Source organism: Natrix helvetica (genome assembly GCF_964273705.1).
Source record: "Natrix helvetica genome assembly, chromosome: 1".
NCBI classification, from domain to species: Eukaryota; Metazoa; Chordata; class Lepidosauria; order Squamata; family Natricidae; genus Natrix; species Natrix helvetica.
In genome coordinates this window covers 213343834-213360619 of record NC_138548.1, presented here as the reverse complement: position 1 = coordinate 213360619, position 16786 = coordinate 213343834, and the positions used below count along the sequence as shown (strand labels likewise).

The following is a 16786-nucleotide window of genomic DNA, read 5'->3' as shown; positions in this document are numbered from 1 at the left end:
CAACGTTTCAGCGAGGTCTCACTTGCCATCTTCAGGCTGGTGTTTTTGGCTTTATATATATATATTTCAAGAGCAACATAGTAATGAAAGCTGCCCAGGCTCCCTCTTTTCAAAGACTCCCTGGAATAAGTTATCAATCAATTTATGTTAGCTTGATGGTTTTTCTGGAGAAGAAAACTAAATGCAGATATAGTGTTACCTGCAAACATCTGAGTAACTTCAAATGCCTGGCATCCTGTTGTTTTTAGAGTTGAACCGATGAAACTGTGCTTGAAGTATGTTTTATGCTGAGTACCCCGCACACTTTTCAGCATGGAGCAGAATGATCCCAACTAACAGAATTATCCCAATTAACACTTCTGCTTGGGACCAACCATATTTCAGAGACCTTGTATACATAAACCTGCCCAACACTTACTTGTGAGACATTCAGGGATGTCACCACCTTATCCTGATGGGCTTCTACTGTTCGAGAAGACAAAGCTTGTTCCAGTACCATTTCATCCAGTTGGATCAGCTGACAGATCTCTTTTAACACTGTAGAAGTAGAATATGGAGGAAATAGTACATTGAATAGTGAGTCACTGGCAAGGAAGGTTTGAACTGTTGTGAGTATGGCTTGGATTTGTGCTGGGTATGAGCAGGTTAGGATCATTTCCCACCTAAATGGAGTGGGTATATCACAGTATCCTAAGCCATATAGCTAATTTCTAAAGATAGTTAAAACTAATCGACCTTATAGTATGTCATCTTAGTGTATCTCTACTGGGTCAGTAACTGACTTGGTTAAGTGCATTGCGGAAACCCAAAGTACAAATGTATTTGGATACATCATATTGGAACTAACTGGTAAAAAGTCAGTACTAAAGTTCCCAGGCTTTTCACATCAATGTAAGTTTCAGTTTTCTCAACTTTCCAAAACAATTGGTCACATTATCCAACCAAGATGGGAACTGGTTGCTTGGAGACTTCTCTCTTCCTCCAGCCAGGGAGCCATTGCAATGTGCATGATACATCAGCTAGTTATGCTGTGGTTCAGCATGAAATCCGCTTACCTTCGCTACCGGTTCGGAACCAAGAGCATGCATGCCCATGCGCTAACTTTGCTCACATGTGGCACTTCTGGGCATGTACAGAAGCTTCTGCACATGCACAGAGCATCCGTGATGATGTCTGGGCAGGTGGGCGGAGCCACCTGCCGCCACCACTACCGAACCAGTGCGAACTGGCAGAATACCACCTCTGCTATGGTTGCTGAAGGCTCCAAGCTGTGTCAAACTGAATTAAAGTTAGAACACTCCAGGATATAAACAATCCCACACCCACTTAAAATTCAGGCTTGACACATGGGGGAAATCAGGAAATTCAGGAAGTTCAAATGAATATAAAGATTCTTTGCAAGATTAAGCTCTCTACAAGAATCTGACCAACAAACAATCAAGAGAAATCAGTGGGAGATAAGAAAAGCATTCAAGGAGGGCTGGGCTTCGATCTCTTGCAGACACACAGGGACTCGTGACTTATGATGCACTTGATCCCTCCATCGGGCTCAGCCTGGTCATCTCCTACAGACATTGTCTGATATAACAACAGCAAACTGTTGCAGGTTTCTCTGGCTTCATCTTTACTTTACTGACTGCTGGAGAAACTCAAAAAATGGACGGCACATATTGCTTACTCTGCTATTAAAGAAAGGACAGCAGATGCAGCTCTTTGTCTTTGAGTAGAAGAAGTTCCTCTGGAACAATTGATCTGAGAAATCTGTATGTCCTCCCTATCAGCCTTACATTATTGGCTGTTTTCCACAAGGCAGATGATGTTATATGCAAGTTCTAATGCAAAGCTATTTTCAAGGTGATGACAACCTGGTTTCTCTGTAGTAGTGTGCCAGGGATGAGATTGTTAAGGCAACAGAACACTGAAGGCGAATGATCACCAAAGAACTGTTTTCATATAATGCCATCAAGTTCCTATGTTACCCTGGAAAGGATCCTTCTCTCCTACTTACCTTTGCCACTCTGGATAACACAAGATTGTGTCCCACCAGCTTGGAATTGCTCTCCAAATTGTATATTGCCGAGTTTGAGGACGACTGCTATCACCTCCAGCACCTCGGTCATCTCTGAGGGTGTGAACCCAATGGCTCTCATGGCATCCTGCATGAAAGACGTTCCAGGGAAGAGTATGAGCCTCAGAAAGAGCATGACTCACCTCTCTCTACATCAGTGATGGTCTCGAGATGAGTTTGTAGATTCATAGAAAAGTAATTTTAAAAGCGGGACATATAACAACAGGGCATGTTGCAATGTACCAGAATGGCTTCTGTTTAAGAAGCTCTGGTTTGGAATAGTGAATTCTCATTCCACCCATTTTCTCTGTTTTTTCCCTGAAACAACCAATCAGCATTTTCTGACCACGGGGCATGGACAGTTTTCCCATTAATTTTTGGGGTGTTTTTTTTTGGGGGGGATATTTCTCCCTTTGTTTTCTTTCTTTCAAGTTCTTTTGCAGTTCCATAGATCACTGATTTCACCAACTGGCTGGTGCTTTCCTGGTTTGTACGGGGGTTAGTGTGGTTTTGGCAATGCAGGAGTCCAATTTTGAATAATTACTAGCTGCTACTATGCATAGGATTTTTTTTTTTTTTGCTCTAGGCCCATGATGGCGAACCTATGGCACACATGCCACAAGTGGCACGTGGAGCCATTTGTCAGGGCATGTGAGGCGTTACCCAGTCAGCTGGCCAGCGTGCATGCACGCGCTGGCCAGCTGACTTCTGGCTTCTTTTGAAGCTGTTTTTCACCCTCCGGATGCTTCTCTGAAACTTCCAGAGCGCAAAAAACCAACCCTATGGGCAAACCAAAAGTTCGGGAACGGACTTCCGGTTTGCTCGTAGAACCGTTTTTTGCCCTAAGGAGCCTTCAGGAGGCTTCCCTGAAGGCTCCGGGGGGCGAAAAACGGCCCTATGGACAAACCGGAAGTCCGTTCCCGAACTTTTGGTTTGCCCATAGGGTTGGTTTTTTGCACTTCCAGTTTGCTGGCAGAGCCGGTTTTTGCCCTCCGAAGCCTTCAGGGAAGCCTCCTGAAGGCCCCTGAAGGCTGTGGAGGTCAAAAATCAACCCCACGGACAAACTAGAAGTCACCATTCCCGAACCTCTGGGTCACCCATAGGTACTGAGGCCTCTGGAGGGTGTGCGGGGGAGGCTGTTTTTGCCCTCCCTAGGCTCCAACGAGGCCTCTGGAACTTGGGGAGGGTGAAAAAACCACGGCAAAAGCGGGGAAGGGTCACTGGTCGATCGTGCATGCGCACACGAGGGGGGGTTGCATGCATAGCATTATGGGTGTGGCACACTGGCGCATGACCCCCCCCTGTGCTTCCCCCCCACTTTTGGCACGGGAGCCAAAAGTTCATCATCACTGCTCTAGGCCAATATTGCTTATATTATATCTTGCACAAAGAGTATAATATAACACATACCTGAACAGCTTTGAAGTTGGCTGCATCATCAATGCCCTGCAGGCTTGGTGCCTCCTTGTTGAGGTAATTATAAAGGCTGAATTTTCTTTCAAGTTTCAGCTGTTCTGTTGAAGAGACGGAATTGTAGGAATGGAGTCCTGAGTAGCACCCACTCCAGTCAAGGTTTTTTTCCCCCAGATACTATACAGGTAGTCCTCAACTTACAACAGTTCATTTAGTGACCATCTGAAGTCACTTTAAAAAAAAGCACCAAAAAGTGACTTATTACCATTTTTCACACTTACGACCATTGCAGCATCCCCATGGTCATGTGATCAAAATTCAGACACTTGGCAACGGACTCGTATTTATGACGGTTGCAGTGTCCAGGGGGCATGTGATGACTTTTTATGACCTTCTAATCAACAAAGTCAATGGGAAGGTCAGATTAATGTTACTAACTTAACAACTGCAGTGATTCATTTAACAACTGTGGCAAGAAAAATCATAAAATGGCACAAAACTCACTTAACAAATGTTGGTTGTAAGTAGAGGAGTACCTCTAATGTCTTTTCAGTTTTCATGTGCCAATCGGTTTCAAGCTAAAGTAGACATTCCATATCTTGCCTTTAATATGACTTGGTATTTTTGGCCGAAAGTACTGACTTGCATAACTCTATTTACCATAATCTGATATCTTCTAGCTGCATTAGACTATAACTATCATGGCTAGTTAACATGCTGGTGGGGAAATACGATGGAGATTTTTGTACAATGTACCTGGATGGGAATGCCTCTCTGATTCCTGCTATTCTGTGTCTTCCCAACTGCTGGAAAGAAATGGTTTAGAAAGGCAATGGGACAACTTGCCACTGCCAACTTGCTGCGGCCAACTCACCATGGCCAACTCACCATGGCCAACTCACAACTACCAGCTTATCACTGCCAACTCGCTGTGGGACAATTTGCCACAACTAACTCACAGTGGCTCTCAACCTGTGGTCCACTAACCCCCGGAAGGGATCCCAATGTCATCACAGGGGTTCTGCAAAAACTTGAAGAAATTGAAATCTTGAGTTAAGACTTGGGGTTCTATGGTATACTCCGTGGCCATTTAAAGAAGGTCCATGGTAAGAAAAAAGTTGAGAACCTTTGGTTTAGCAATTTTGGCTAGCCACGCTTCAAATGAGTTGACAAGATTCAATATTTCCTAAAATAGGTTTTCCAAATTCCAGAAAATAGATTGTTACTGCATTCCTTTTATTTCAACCTCCCCCCCCCCATCTCATATCCCTTTCTCTCTTTTGGGAGGGAGGGGGGAGGGAGTCTGGGAACTAATCCCACCCAAGTCAAGTGTGAAGGACATACTGAGCAACTGGTCTGAGCCTCCAGATAGGAGTTGGTAGAAGATGTGGAAGTTTCTCTCGCCCTTCACATGATGCACCACTCGGGATTTCTCCAGCAGGTCTGCAAGTAAATGCAGGACAAGAATGGGGGGAAAAAATTAAAACGCATAGGCAGGGGTTGGGAGAATTTAAGGCCAAGTTGTTCCCTCTGTGGATGGCTAGAACATGTCCTCTATCAGCCAAGGAACACCGTGGCACTCTCAAGTTCCAATAAAGGAAAATAATTGTAGCTCAGGGTTGAAATGAGGAGTCCTTGGTGCTATCTGAGCGTGCTTGCTCTCAAGTTCATTATCTAGTTTACTCACCGTTCCTGCTTGATTCATCCATGCTGTTATTACTATGTGATCACTGCAATACAGGCACCTGGGCCAGGAGACTAAGTAGGCTCTGCTGTTGCTGGTGTGCTCTCTTTTTTGTGATTAATTAAGGTTTACTGTTTTAGCTCTGGACGCTACAGATTTTGTGTTGTGTTTTTTATTTTAATCACTGTACGCTGCTCAGAGTTGTGACATGATAGCAGTCTTCCAATATTTGAGGGGCTGCCACAAAAACTTGGAACTTAGTGAAAACTTTATTATCACTTTGAACGTACACTAACCGGCATACATTAAAATGAATTTTCATTGCATACAGCTCTCTAAAGGTTCCCACCTCTAATATGCACTACATAAACATGACAAGATAAATAAATAAATACAAAATTGTGCATGTACCCACATATACAATATCAGAGGTGGGTTGGCTCCTGGTTCAGCTGAACCGGTAGTGTCGGCGGTGAGAAGCTCCGCCACCTGCTCGGATGCTTCTGCGCATGCGCAGAAGCATGGCGCGCAAGCATGAGCGAATCAGTAATAAACCGGTTAGCCACCCACCACTGTACAATATGACACGGAGAAACAACACTGTCTAGTTCAGATGTATATATAAATGTACATGGTGTGAGAAACAAATCTTGTGAGTTTACCAGACGGATGGCATAGGGAACAAAGCTGTTACAGAATCTAGAAGTCCTGCTAGAAATACTTTGAAACCTCCTCCCAGAGGGGGGGAGACAAGGGGTTCAACCTATTTTCTAAAGCACCAGAAGGCAAGACAAGAAACAATGGTTGGAAACTAACTAAGGAGAGAAGCAACCTAGAGCTAAGAAGAAATTTCCTGACAGTGAGAACAATAAACCAGTGAAATGGCTTGCCTTCAGAAGTTATGGGTGCTCCATCAGTGGAGGCTTTTAAAAAGAGTCTGAGCAGCCATCTCTCTGAAATGGTATAGAGTCTCCTGCTTGAACAGAGGGTTGGATTAGAAGACCTGCAAGGTCCCTTCCAACTGTATTATTCTGCTTCTGTGAGATGGGCAGACATATGAATTATTTAAATAAGGAAATAAGCACAGAACTCGAAAAGCTGTGGACCTCCAGATAGTGCTGAACTTTAATCCTACATTTCCAGCATCTGGACCAGTGGTGAGGAATGTTGCAAATTGCCACTTAGCAAATCTGGAGGTCAGCCTCTCCTGGAATGACACGGAATTTCTGTTATTGGCTGGCAATCTATATATATAAAAGCAAAATACCACTCATGCAGCATCATGAAATCTCCAGAAGCCTAAAGCCTACAAGCTTGAAATTCGGCACATATGTTCCTCTTGGCTTCTAGATGCTTGCTAAGAAAAGATCTTTCAAAATGACCATCAGATCATTAGTATTTCTTATATTATTATTAACACGCTCTGATGCAAGGAGTTCGATGTTCTACTCCCTCTCCCCACCTGAAAAGAACTCTGTTCCAACTCCTTCTTGGGCGTGCCAGCATGTGACTCATCCAGCCTGCAGGCTGGCAGTTTAGACATTCTACTGCCCCTCCCCATATGAAAAACGCTCTGATGCTAGATTGAGGGAGAGAAGGGCATAAGATAGGAGATACCTCTGTGGTGCAAGCCTGAAGGAGAGAAGTGGGTAGGAGAGGATCAATGGGGCTAGCCTGAAGGAGAGAAGCGGATAGAAGATGTTTAATGGGGCCAATCTGAGGGAGAGACGGGGGAGAAAAGAGACCTCTGTGGGGCAAGCCTGAGGGAGAGAAGGGGATAGGAGAGACGGATTGTAATGACTCATTAATTTTCAAGCTGTAAGTGTCGATTTATGAAGCCCGATCACATAGTTTTGCAGCAGAGCATGTATATCCAGCTAGTCAAACATATGCCCCATTGGATAATTCCATAGCACCTGTCTCATTTTAGCTCATCTCAAAAAGCTAAGTAGAGCCAGACCTACCAGTATTTGGAAGGGAGGTAAATCAAGAATTTCCACTGGTTTGAAAACAAATCCCCTATAAGCCCTCCAAAGCTACAGAATTGCAAAGGGGAAAAAAAAAAGCAATTTTGCTCCCGTTTCCAATAAACCATAGCAGAAGGAGCGCAGAAACAATAACTAGGTCTGAAACTAGTTTGGACCAAGACCTTCATGTAAAGGTAGCTATCCTTAATTTAGAAAGTACAGGTAGACCTTGACTTACAACAGTTTGTTTAGTGACCGTTCAAAGCCAAAATGGTATTGGAAAATGTGACTTACGGCTGTTTTCCTCAGTTATGACCTTGGCAGTATCCCCATGGTCATGTGATTAAAATTCAGATGATTAGCAACTGATTCATGCTTATAACCGTTGCTATGTCCCAAGGTCATGTGATCCCCTTTTGCGGCCCTCTGGGAAGGAAAGTCAACGGGGAAGCCAGATTCACTTAACCATGTTATTCACTTATCAACTGCAATGATTCAGTTAACCACTGTGACAAAAAAAGGTTGTAAAATGGGGCAAGACTCACTTAATGACTGTTTCACTTAACCACAGAAATATTGGGCTCGATTGTGATAATAATTTGAGGACTACCTGTGCATAGATCAGGGGTGTCCAAAGTTCAGAACTTTAAGACTTGTGGACTTCAACTCCTAGAATTCCTCAGCCAGCCATGCTGGCTGGGGAATTCTGGGAATTGAAGTCCACAAGTCTTAAAGTTCTCAAGTTTGGACACCCCTGGCATAGATGTTTCAGTAATAATTTATGTCCTCATTCTCTGTTCGCAAACACTTCCTCTGGTGCAGGAAGTTCTAGACTTATGACCTCAGTTGGTGCCGAAACCTCTATCACTAAGGGATGCAGTTGTTAATCGAGTCAGAACTGATTCCACAAACCTTTTTTTCCTTAGTTGTTCCACGAGTCACGTGGTTGTTAAGTGAATCTGGCTTCCCCATTGACTTTGCTTGTCAGAATCTCCCCTGGGATGCTTCAACCATTGTAAACACTTGATGGTTGTTGAGCAACCATCAAATTCTGATGATGTGACGACAGGTATGTCCAATCACATTGGCCAATAATGAATTCTATTCTATTCTCTTCTCATAAGTGCAAGAACCTGTTGTAAATTACTTTTTTCAGCAGCATTGTAACTCTGAATGATTGATAAACGAATGGCTGTAAGTCAAAGAGGCTACCTGTATGGTGAATAGCACATGTCTGATTCTGACTCCAATTTTAGCAGATGTTCCCCTTCTATTGAAAAGATCTGGAAGACCATACTTACAATTACTAATGACGCCACCCAGAGGATCGCCTTTGAAGTCAAACTCAATATCCATGTATTTTCCCTGGAGACAAAAAGAAACGGAGGGGAACATTTGGATCCAAATGAGAAGCCGTGAATCCCTAATGGATCTGATGTGGGCTTCCTTTCCCTTTTTTTATTTATTTTTTGCTTTGGGCTAGTTCAAGGTATTGCATACAGATGTAGCTGGGTGCGTTTGAAACGTAACTCTCTGAAAACAGAGGAGTCTGTAGTATTTGAAAAACTAATCTACTTATTGTGATGTGAACAATAGATGCCTCAGCAGGTGGCAGCACCTGAATGATCTTGTTTGAAGTTGGAAGCAAAGCCAAGTCTGCTTGTATGGGAGATAACTCCTCTAGATTAAACCATATTCAGCCTAGCATTCTGCAAAAGACAATAGTGGCCCATTTCTGTGTTGTTACCTGGTTGGGTTCATGAGCTCATCAGGAGTTGATCTTGATTGAAAGAATTGCCTATTTTAAAGCTCTATACAGATTAGCATTTAAGGCGTCACAAAACAATCTCTTGGTTTTGTTGCCATAGTTCAACATATTTACTCTTCTGGAAATTGTTTGAAGGCAGTAACTGAGAATCAAATTACATTTGATATGTATACATTCTGCAGTGCACAAGCAAAAGTTATGTATGGGATCTAGATGAGAGAATTGGCACTAGGGGGACTTAAGATAATTCTCCTTCCCTTCTTTGCTCTAAAGTCTCATTACTGCAGGGGTGTCCAAACTTGGGAACTTTAAGACTTGTGGACTTCAACTCCCAGAATTCCCCAGCCAGCTATGCTAGCTGGGGAATTCTGGGAGTTGAAGTCCACAAGTCTTAAAGTTCCCAAGTTTGGACACCCCTGCATTACTGCAATGTGAAAGATGTTGAGACACATCTTTCATTGTTAACGCACTTTCATCAGCTACATGTCCAGTTAGAAATGCATTTTTTTTCCAATAGCAACTGCTTCACAGCACAATTTCATTATGTTTTATATGGGGCGGGGGGGGACGGGACTGACTGTAGAACACAACAATGAACTGCTGCTCTACACAAGAATTATTTTGGCAGATTCCAGGAAGTGCTTACATCATTCACTCTGCTCTTCTGAAGTCAGGGTAAATGTTAAGTGTGATTTAATTGTACATGTTGGGTCACAATTCTATTTCCCAATGATTCTAATCTTCTGAAAAACATTTTAGCTTTCAAAACAGCAAAAATAGAATTGTGTACCTGGAAAAGTCCAAGTAAGTTTGTGTGTGAGACAGAGAGGGGAAAAAGAGAGAGAATAAAGAAGCCCTTCCACCGTTTCTAAAAGTAAAAAGATAAATCTATTTGTCTCTATGATTAGCAGAAGCAGAATAAATTATGCAGAATGTTTAATTGACCCTTATCATTTATGGAGATCGGATCATCCCATTTTTCTTTGTGCACCACTTTAGTTGCAGAATTGTGATGCAGGACCCAGGATTTGAAAAGACTGTTAATCTAGAATTGCTCTCAAGTCTAGATCTATAAGGCATATCTTCTAAGAAACATTGGAAGTTGTGCTAGATCCACTCAGTAGTAATTCTCCATCCACTACTTACAAATCGGGAGGAGTTGTCATTGCGGATGGTTTTGGCATTCCCAAAGGCTGAAAGAAGAGGTAAAAAAATTGCTCATTTCCCTAGGAATAATTTTGTACGCTAGGCATTATAAAGACAAAATTAGGGAGGCAATATACCAGTAAATATAGACCAGGAGTTCCAAAATGCTCATTCATTGACCGCCTTCATGAAGTTTCAGATTGTTCATTGAGCCCCAAACATTCATTATATGAAAATAATTTAATAAATATTGTTTCAATTGGTAGTTCTATGAATAAGGACAATAGCAACAATGAATAATCCCATGGATAGTTTGGGGGTCAATACTGACCACTTTGGAGAACCCTGGTGTAATATGGACCAACAATAAGAAAAACAACTATCAGCGCATCAGTTTCCCCTCAATTTGGTGCCTTCAAACATATTAACCAACCAGCATAGCCAATAGGCACAGGGGAGAATTCCAACCAACATGTTGAGGACATTTCTGGAAAGGTTGAAAAAGGTCAGTTTGCCGTAGCCAAATTGCTATGGCCATCTTGCTGCAGGACAACTTGTCACAGCCAATTCCATGCAGTGTGTTAAATGTCATCCACCACCACTGTTTCTTTGACATTATTTCCATTGACAAAAATGGAAATAATGTTGAAGAAACAGTGGCGAGTAACATTTATTGTGTTGAGTTATCCCGCATGGAATTTTTCATGGTGAGTTGGCTGTGATGAGCTGTCCTCCGGCGACGTGGCTGCGGCAAATTGGCTGCGGCAAACTGACCTTTTCCAACTTTTCCAGAAGTATCCTTAACATGTTCGTTGCCTGCAGCAAGATGGCTGCAGTGAGTTGGCTGTGGCGAATTGTCCCATTCCAGAAGGAGAAGTGGGGGAGGGTCTTTCAGTCTTCCTTATTGCAAAGGAACTATATAAAAACCCCAGGGCTCCCAGGATTGCAAAAACAAAAAAATGTAAAGGAATTTCTTTTAAACTTGGTTTTAATCTTTCTTAGCCCAGAGCCTTCTATGAGTAAAGCATTTTAGACATTGATATACTGGACAATACAATATAGCAACTAACATATATTGAATTAAGATAAAACCATAATAAAATCCATATCATAATATGGAGCCATAGAATTGCAATGGAATAGATGTTATAATTCAATATCTAAAGAAGCTAATCATTTCTGGTGCAGCTGCAGTAAGATCATCCCAGGTGACCTTAAATTTCCTGAGGAGACATTCTTGAACTATATGTGTTATTATTATTATTTTTTGCAGTGCATCACAATTTCATTGTGGACTCTCGGCCATTCCCCACTTAAGGGGCTTTGCCTTATAAATCATGCCAGTGGTAAGTTAGCGATTGCCATTACAGGTATCAAATTTTATACAGTACTGGTATTTTTTTCTTTTTGCCACTTCAAGAGCTGGAGAACAGATCTTTGACTCAGCTGTGAAAAAATAAACCTCCAACAACCACTCCTTATAACCACTGCAAATGCAGTGCAGGTGCCCAACTGGGAGATCTGCACTTTCTCAGCAACAAAATACGGATTGCATTATGGGAAAATGTGATAATAGGTAATTGTGCAGTGAATGCCTATATGTACTATATGTACTGATCAGCTCCTATAGAGCTCCCTCCCTTTCCCATCACTTACAAAGGCTGCAAGTACATACCTTCCAGGACAGGATTGGACTGCAGCAGCTGTTCCTTGACACGATTCACCTCCTCCCCTTTTCCACAGACAGCTGCCACATAGGACATTACCAACTTGCTGGCCTCTAATGATGAAAAGGTGTGAGCAGCAAAGAATCAATGACTTGGTAGGGATATTTTAAAAGACCCAGTTTTGGTGAGGTGGATAGGACACAAGGCGAGAAATCAGAGGGCTACGAGATCTAGTCCTTCCCTAGGCCAGCTGGGTCACCGTGGGCCAGTCTCTCTCTCTTATTCCCTAAAAAGAATGCAAGGACATGACCCTGCCAAAAAATAGTTCAGGCACTCATCCAGAGAGTCACCATGACTGCTTGGAAGGGACAAAACAGAGGCAAAGGGGCATACATTGTCCTGTCTTATTCCCTACTCAGGAAAAATCCCCAGTAGGTATCTACTACTAAACAATCCCTAATGTAGGTGGCTATCCCGTGCCAGAGCATTATTTTTATTTCTCTGCAAGGAGATCCACAGTTTGAGGCAGCTGTGCCTCTGAGTAAGCCCTCTTAAATCATGAGGAAATTCCCCCTTGTGATCATAGAATGCATTTAGAACTTCAATATGAGTTGCTGGTAGGCATCTGGTTTATGTTATTTAGAAAGAAAGGGCACATCTATTATATCACTCCATGTGAATCAGGAGTATATCCCTCACTGAGGAATAATTTCCATGTAATTTGCCACCGAAGCAGTAACAATTGCTAGAGGAACTCTCTCCAACCTGGTAACCCCAAATTGGTTACTGCCAGACATCTTTATGGCAGTATCAGTATTGTATCTCCAAGGAATGGAGCCAATAGGATTTGCTGACTAGGGTTGAGGAGTTTTGTAGCCCAATACAACACAGGCTGTGGAAGTTTGCTTAAATTGCTCAAATTTGTAAACGTCTGGCAGTGCCACTAAACCAGGGGTGTCCAAACTTGGCAACTTTAAGACTTGTGGACTTCAACTCCCAGAATTGCCCAGCCAGCAGAATTGCTGGGGAATTCTGTAAGTTGAAGTCCACAAGTCTTAAAGTTGCCAAGTTTGGACATCCCTGCACTAAACTAATTCCAATGAACCACTTTGCCCCTGCATTCCCCCTCCTGCTTTTATATTCTGCTTCATTGATTGGAGAAAGTTCATATTAAAATGCATTTATTTAAAGAGCCCTTCTTCAAGAGTGGTCTGCTCCCATGCTATTTAGATGACGGTTGAAAAATGTATTGATCTCTGCTCATCTCTGAGTGCTTCAAATATGCAGCTCCTAACACTAGTAAGAAAAAGGACAGAAGAAGCAGAATTACAAATATTAGGCAAAGTTATCAGAATGTCCTCTCCGCACAAAGTTTGAGGATGGGATAAGTTGATTGCCCAACGAATCCTCTTGATTTGAAGACTTTCCCATTTCTTTTGGTGTTTCCAATCTCATCCCCTACCTGTCCCTGTAGTGATCAACTCAATTCATGAGTGATCCCACCCCTGGTTTTCTCCTGTCCCTTCCAAGCTCATTATCTACCTAACACTAACCCAAGCTTGGCTAGGAGTAGCCTCTTGCCAATGCTTTATTTTCTCTATGCCCGTCTTGAGGAACTCAGATATCCTTACTCACCTGTTTTGCCAGCCCCGCTCTCGCCAGTGATAAGGATACATTGATCTTTGTCTTGATCCCTCAATGAGCGGTATGCATCATCCGCAATGGCGTAACTGGGCAAACACAGGGAGAAGAGTGAGGAGGGGTGTTGCTTTGGATTCCCCCCAAGGCCTGCCTTCTCCCTCTCGTGACTCAGAATCCATTCTTGAGAGTTGTTGGGTATGATAATCCCCGCTCCGTTCCCATCTCACTTACATGTGAGGCTTGACAGCAAAGAAGTTGCAGTTCCTATACTCTTCCACTGTTTCTGCTGAGTAAATGGGCAGCGGCTGATATGGGTTCACTGAAATCACCACATTCCCAATGTAGGTCTGTGAGGCAGAAATAGGTTGTTCTCATTAGCAAGATGGCAGCGCTCAGGCTGTAGAAGAAAGAGTCAAAGGTTGGATCTGTCCCTTTGTCTCAAAGGTGCTTTTTCAAGAGGCAACTGGGCTTTTTTTTTTTCCTTTGAAGACGTTTCGCTTCTCATCCAAGAAGCTTCTCGGATGAGAAGCGAAATGTCTTCAAAGAAAAACCAGAAAGTCCAGTTGCCTCTTGAAAAAGCCCCTTTGGGGGAGAGAGGAGAAGAGGAGAGGAGAGGAAAGGAGAGGGAAGGAAGAAAGAGGAAAGGAGAGAACATCTGGGAGGGATAGAAAGAGAAAGAGAGAGGGTAGGAAGGGGAAGAGGAAGAGAGGAGTAGGGGAGAGGGAAGGGAAGAAGGAAAGGGAAAGGAGAGGAGGGAGGAAGAAAGTAGAGAAGGGCGGAAAGGAGAAAAGGAAGGAAAACACAAAATAGCTGTATGGGACGGTAAGCAAAGCAATCTTGAATGTATATTTTAACTCTTTATATGGAAAAATAAATGTGTAAAAATGATAAATACAATAAGAACAATAACTATGTGAACGTATACTTGCAATTATATCTAAGAGACTAAAAAATAAAATGAAAACATTTTTTTTTAAAAAAAAGCACCTTCCATGACAACCATGACCTGGGTGACTGAGAATCTCCACACACATCTGTTCCTTTAGTTCACCATCACCATCTGCTTCTATTCCTATTTCCTACTCTGGCTCAGGAAGACTGAGGGGGGGGGGGAGGGGGAGGACCAGGAAGCAAAGAGGCTTCATTGCCATGATCTTCTCGCTCGCCATCTTTTTCTACTTGGCAGGCAAACAGCCTGGTGCCATTCACGGAGTAGAGCAAGGCAGCTGCTCAGTGACCACTGCCAAAACAAAGGCAACAAGAAAGAGCAATCTGCCAGACCAGACAGTTTTGTATATGGACCAACAGAAGGCCTCTTCTGGCAATATAATGTCTTGGTCCAGTCCTGCTAATGCTGGTAAAGAAGATCCGCCCACTGCAGGCCTCCTGAAACATGGAGCCTGATAGATTTAATAAATTCCATTGATCTTTCCAGTTTCAGCTGTGTCGTGTCATGTTACCCAAGCTTTGTAGAACCAGTAGGGAAAATTGCGCTCGGCCCATTACTATAAATCAGTACGGGTAGTCCTCAGCTTACCACCATTTTAGTGACCATTTGAAATTACAAACAGCACTGAAGAAAGTGACTTAGGACCGGTTTTCACAGTTACAACCGTTGCAGCATCCCATGGTCACGCGATCAAAATTCAGACACTTAGCAACTGACTCATATTTATGACTGTTGCAATGTCCCAGGGGCCTGTGATCACCTTTTGTGACCTTCTGACAAGCAAAGTCAATGGGGAAACCAGATTCACTTAACCATGTTACCAGGGGTGAAATCCACTTACCTTTGCTACCGGTTCAGAAGCAATGTGAGCACGCACGAACTGGTTGTTAAAAAAATGCTAAAAAAGTTTTTTAAAAAATGTTCTGACAATTGCACCGCACAGCTGATTGTCGCAAAGCTGATTGTCGGAACTTTTGTAAAAACTTTTTTTGGTTTGGGCAAACCGGCCTGAACCAGTAGCATTTCACCCCTGCGTGTTACTAACTTAACAACTACAGTGTTTCACTTAATAATTGTGACAAGAAAGGTCACGATAAAATGGGGCAAACCTCACTTAACAACTGTCTCAGTTAGCAATGGAAATTTGGGGGTCAATTTTGGTTGTAAATCAACGACTGCCTGTGTTAAAGAGGAGGAATCTGGTTAACAGGAGGCCCTGTTGCTGTGGTGGAATATAGACTGGAGCCTGGGGAGGGAGGGGCTGCATTCCAGAGAAGCAAAAGACAACAAAGTTTGGATAGTTGGATTGGGAGAAAAAGGACCAAGTCAGATCCTCCTATGAGTTCTCAGAGTATGTTTTTAATGATGCAAATACTTTTTTTAGTTTGGCAAGATTTCTTTTTATAGCTGAGGAACAATATGAAATTCAACATGTCTTTCTTGCTTTTGGAGCCTGACACCTGCCCTACTTAACAGGCCCTTCCCTTATTGCCTTCTCCCATGCGTTCTTTACTTCCTCATCTTCCCTGCACTCCCTGCAATCATCTGATAATTGTTGATTCTAGAAGAATAAATTTTCATGCTCCCGATCAATGGATACTGTGCACTATTCCAACTTTCGTTGCACCAGGGGAAAAGAAAACACACAGGAAGACTCCAAAGAGAGGATTATTTCATCTGGTAGAAAGTTAAGACTCCTTTGAATGAAGCTCAGCTCTTGATGATTTCATAGACAATTTTTTTTTTTGCAAGGGTATGAAACTGCTTTTCCAAGCCTCCTATCTGGGATTTAATCCCCCAATTTCCCAGTCTAATCAAGTGTCTCCTATCCAAGCATGGGCCAGGTCTCACCCTGCTTACTGTTGTGAAGTTTATTTTCTGCTTTTGTTTTGTTTTTTGGGATCAACAAAGCTTGGCAAGATGCTACTACCTGACATCAATGAGACAAGGAATTAGATTTAGTATTTTTTCCAATTATCTTCTGTGCTAGGCGCAGTTAAATCTGGATGTAATGGATTTTTTAAAGGAATACACTCCTGTGGGTTGAGACCTCTTTATTTCAAATCCCTTATTAAATATTTGTGTACTCTGTATAAATAAATGGCAATGATACAAGGAACAAATTATTAGTACTTAGGCGGTACAAGCAAGTTAACTTGAATGTTTCCATTAATTTTTGCATTATTCTTAGTTATTCTCTGCTGACTAGGCATTGTATTTTCTTAAAGGTCAGTCCTACCTTGGCTTATAAAGCAGAATTTATGAATAAGAAGTGACCATGAAAAATAACAAATATTATTAGGTTGGAACCCTCTTAATGTTTCCTATGGTTGAACGTACAGTACAGAGGTACGTCTGAATAGACTGTGCACAAAAGTTAGTTTGGAGAAGGTGCTGGCTTGGAAACTAGGAGATGGAGACTTGTAGGCTTCCCTTAGGCATGAAAACTGGTTGGGTGATTTGGGATTCTCTCTCAGCCCAGC

General features: G+C 42.5%; 2 protein-coding genes across 6 annotated transcripts in view; one reads left to right on the top strand and one right to left on the bottom strand.

Annotated features, from left to right (window-relative positions):
* LOC309383238 (unconventional myosin-Ia-like) overlaps positions 1–16786 on the bottom strand; it is a 73453-nt gene that overhangs the window by 37908 nt on the left and 18759 nt on the right. For all 3 annotated transcript variants that reach the window (XM_081935525.1, XM_081935527.1, XM_081935526.1), the window contains exons 3-11: positions 13586–13701; positions 13349–13443; positions 11722–11826; positions 10047–10093; positions 8434–8497; positions 4826–4924; positions 3479–3582; positions 2009–2156; positions 419–537 (exon numbers count right to left, since the gene is read on the bottom strand). In XM_081935525.1, the coding sequence (XP_081791651.1) occupies positions 419–537; positions 2009–2156; positions 3479–3582; positions 4826–4924; positions 8434–8497; positions 10047–10093; positions 11722–11826; positions 13349–13443; positions 13586–13701 (897 nt within the window). The remainder of the gene's footprint in view (positions 1–418; positions 538–2008; positions 2157–3478; positions 3583–4825; positions 4925–8433; positions 8498–10046; positions 10094–11721; positions 11827–13348; positions 13444–13585; positions 13702–16786) is intronic.
* The window catches only part of LOC309383244 (sterol O-acyltransferase 2-like), a 115849-nt gene continuing 110382 nt past the window's right edge, over positions 11320–16786 (top strand). For all 3 annotated transcript variants that reach the window (XM_081935546.1, XM_081935547.1, XM_081935545.1), the window contains exon 1: positions 11320–11392. The gene's annotated coding sequence lies outside the window, so the exon portion shown is untranslated. The remainder of the gene's footprint in view (positions 11393–16786) is intronic.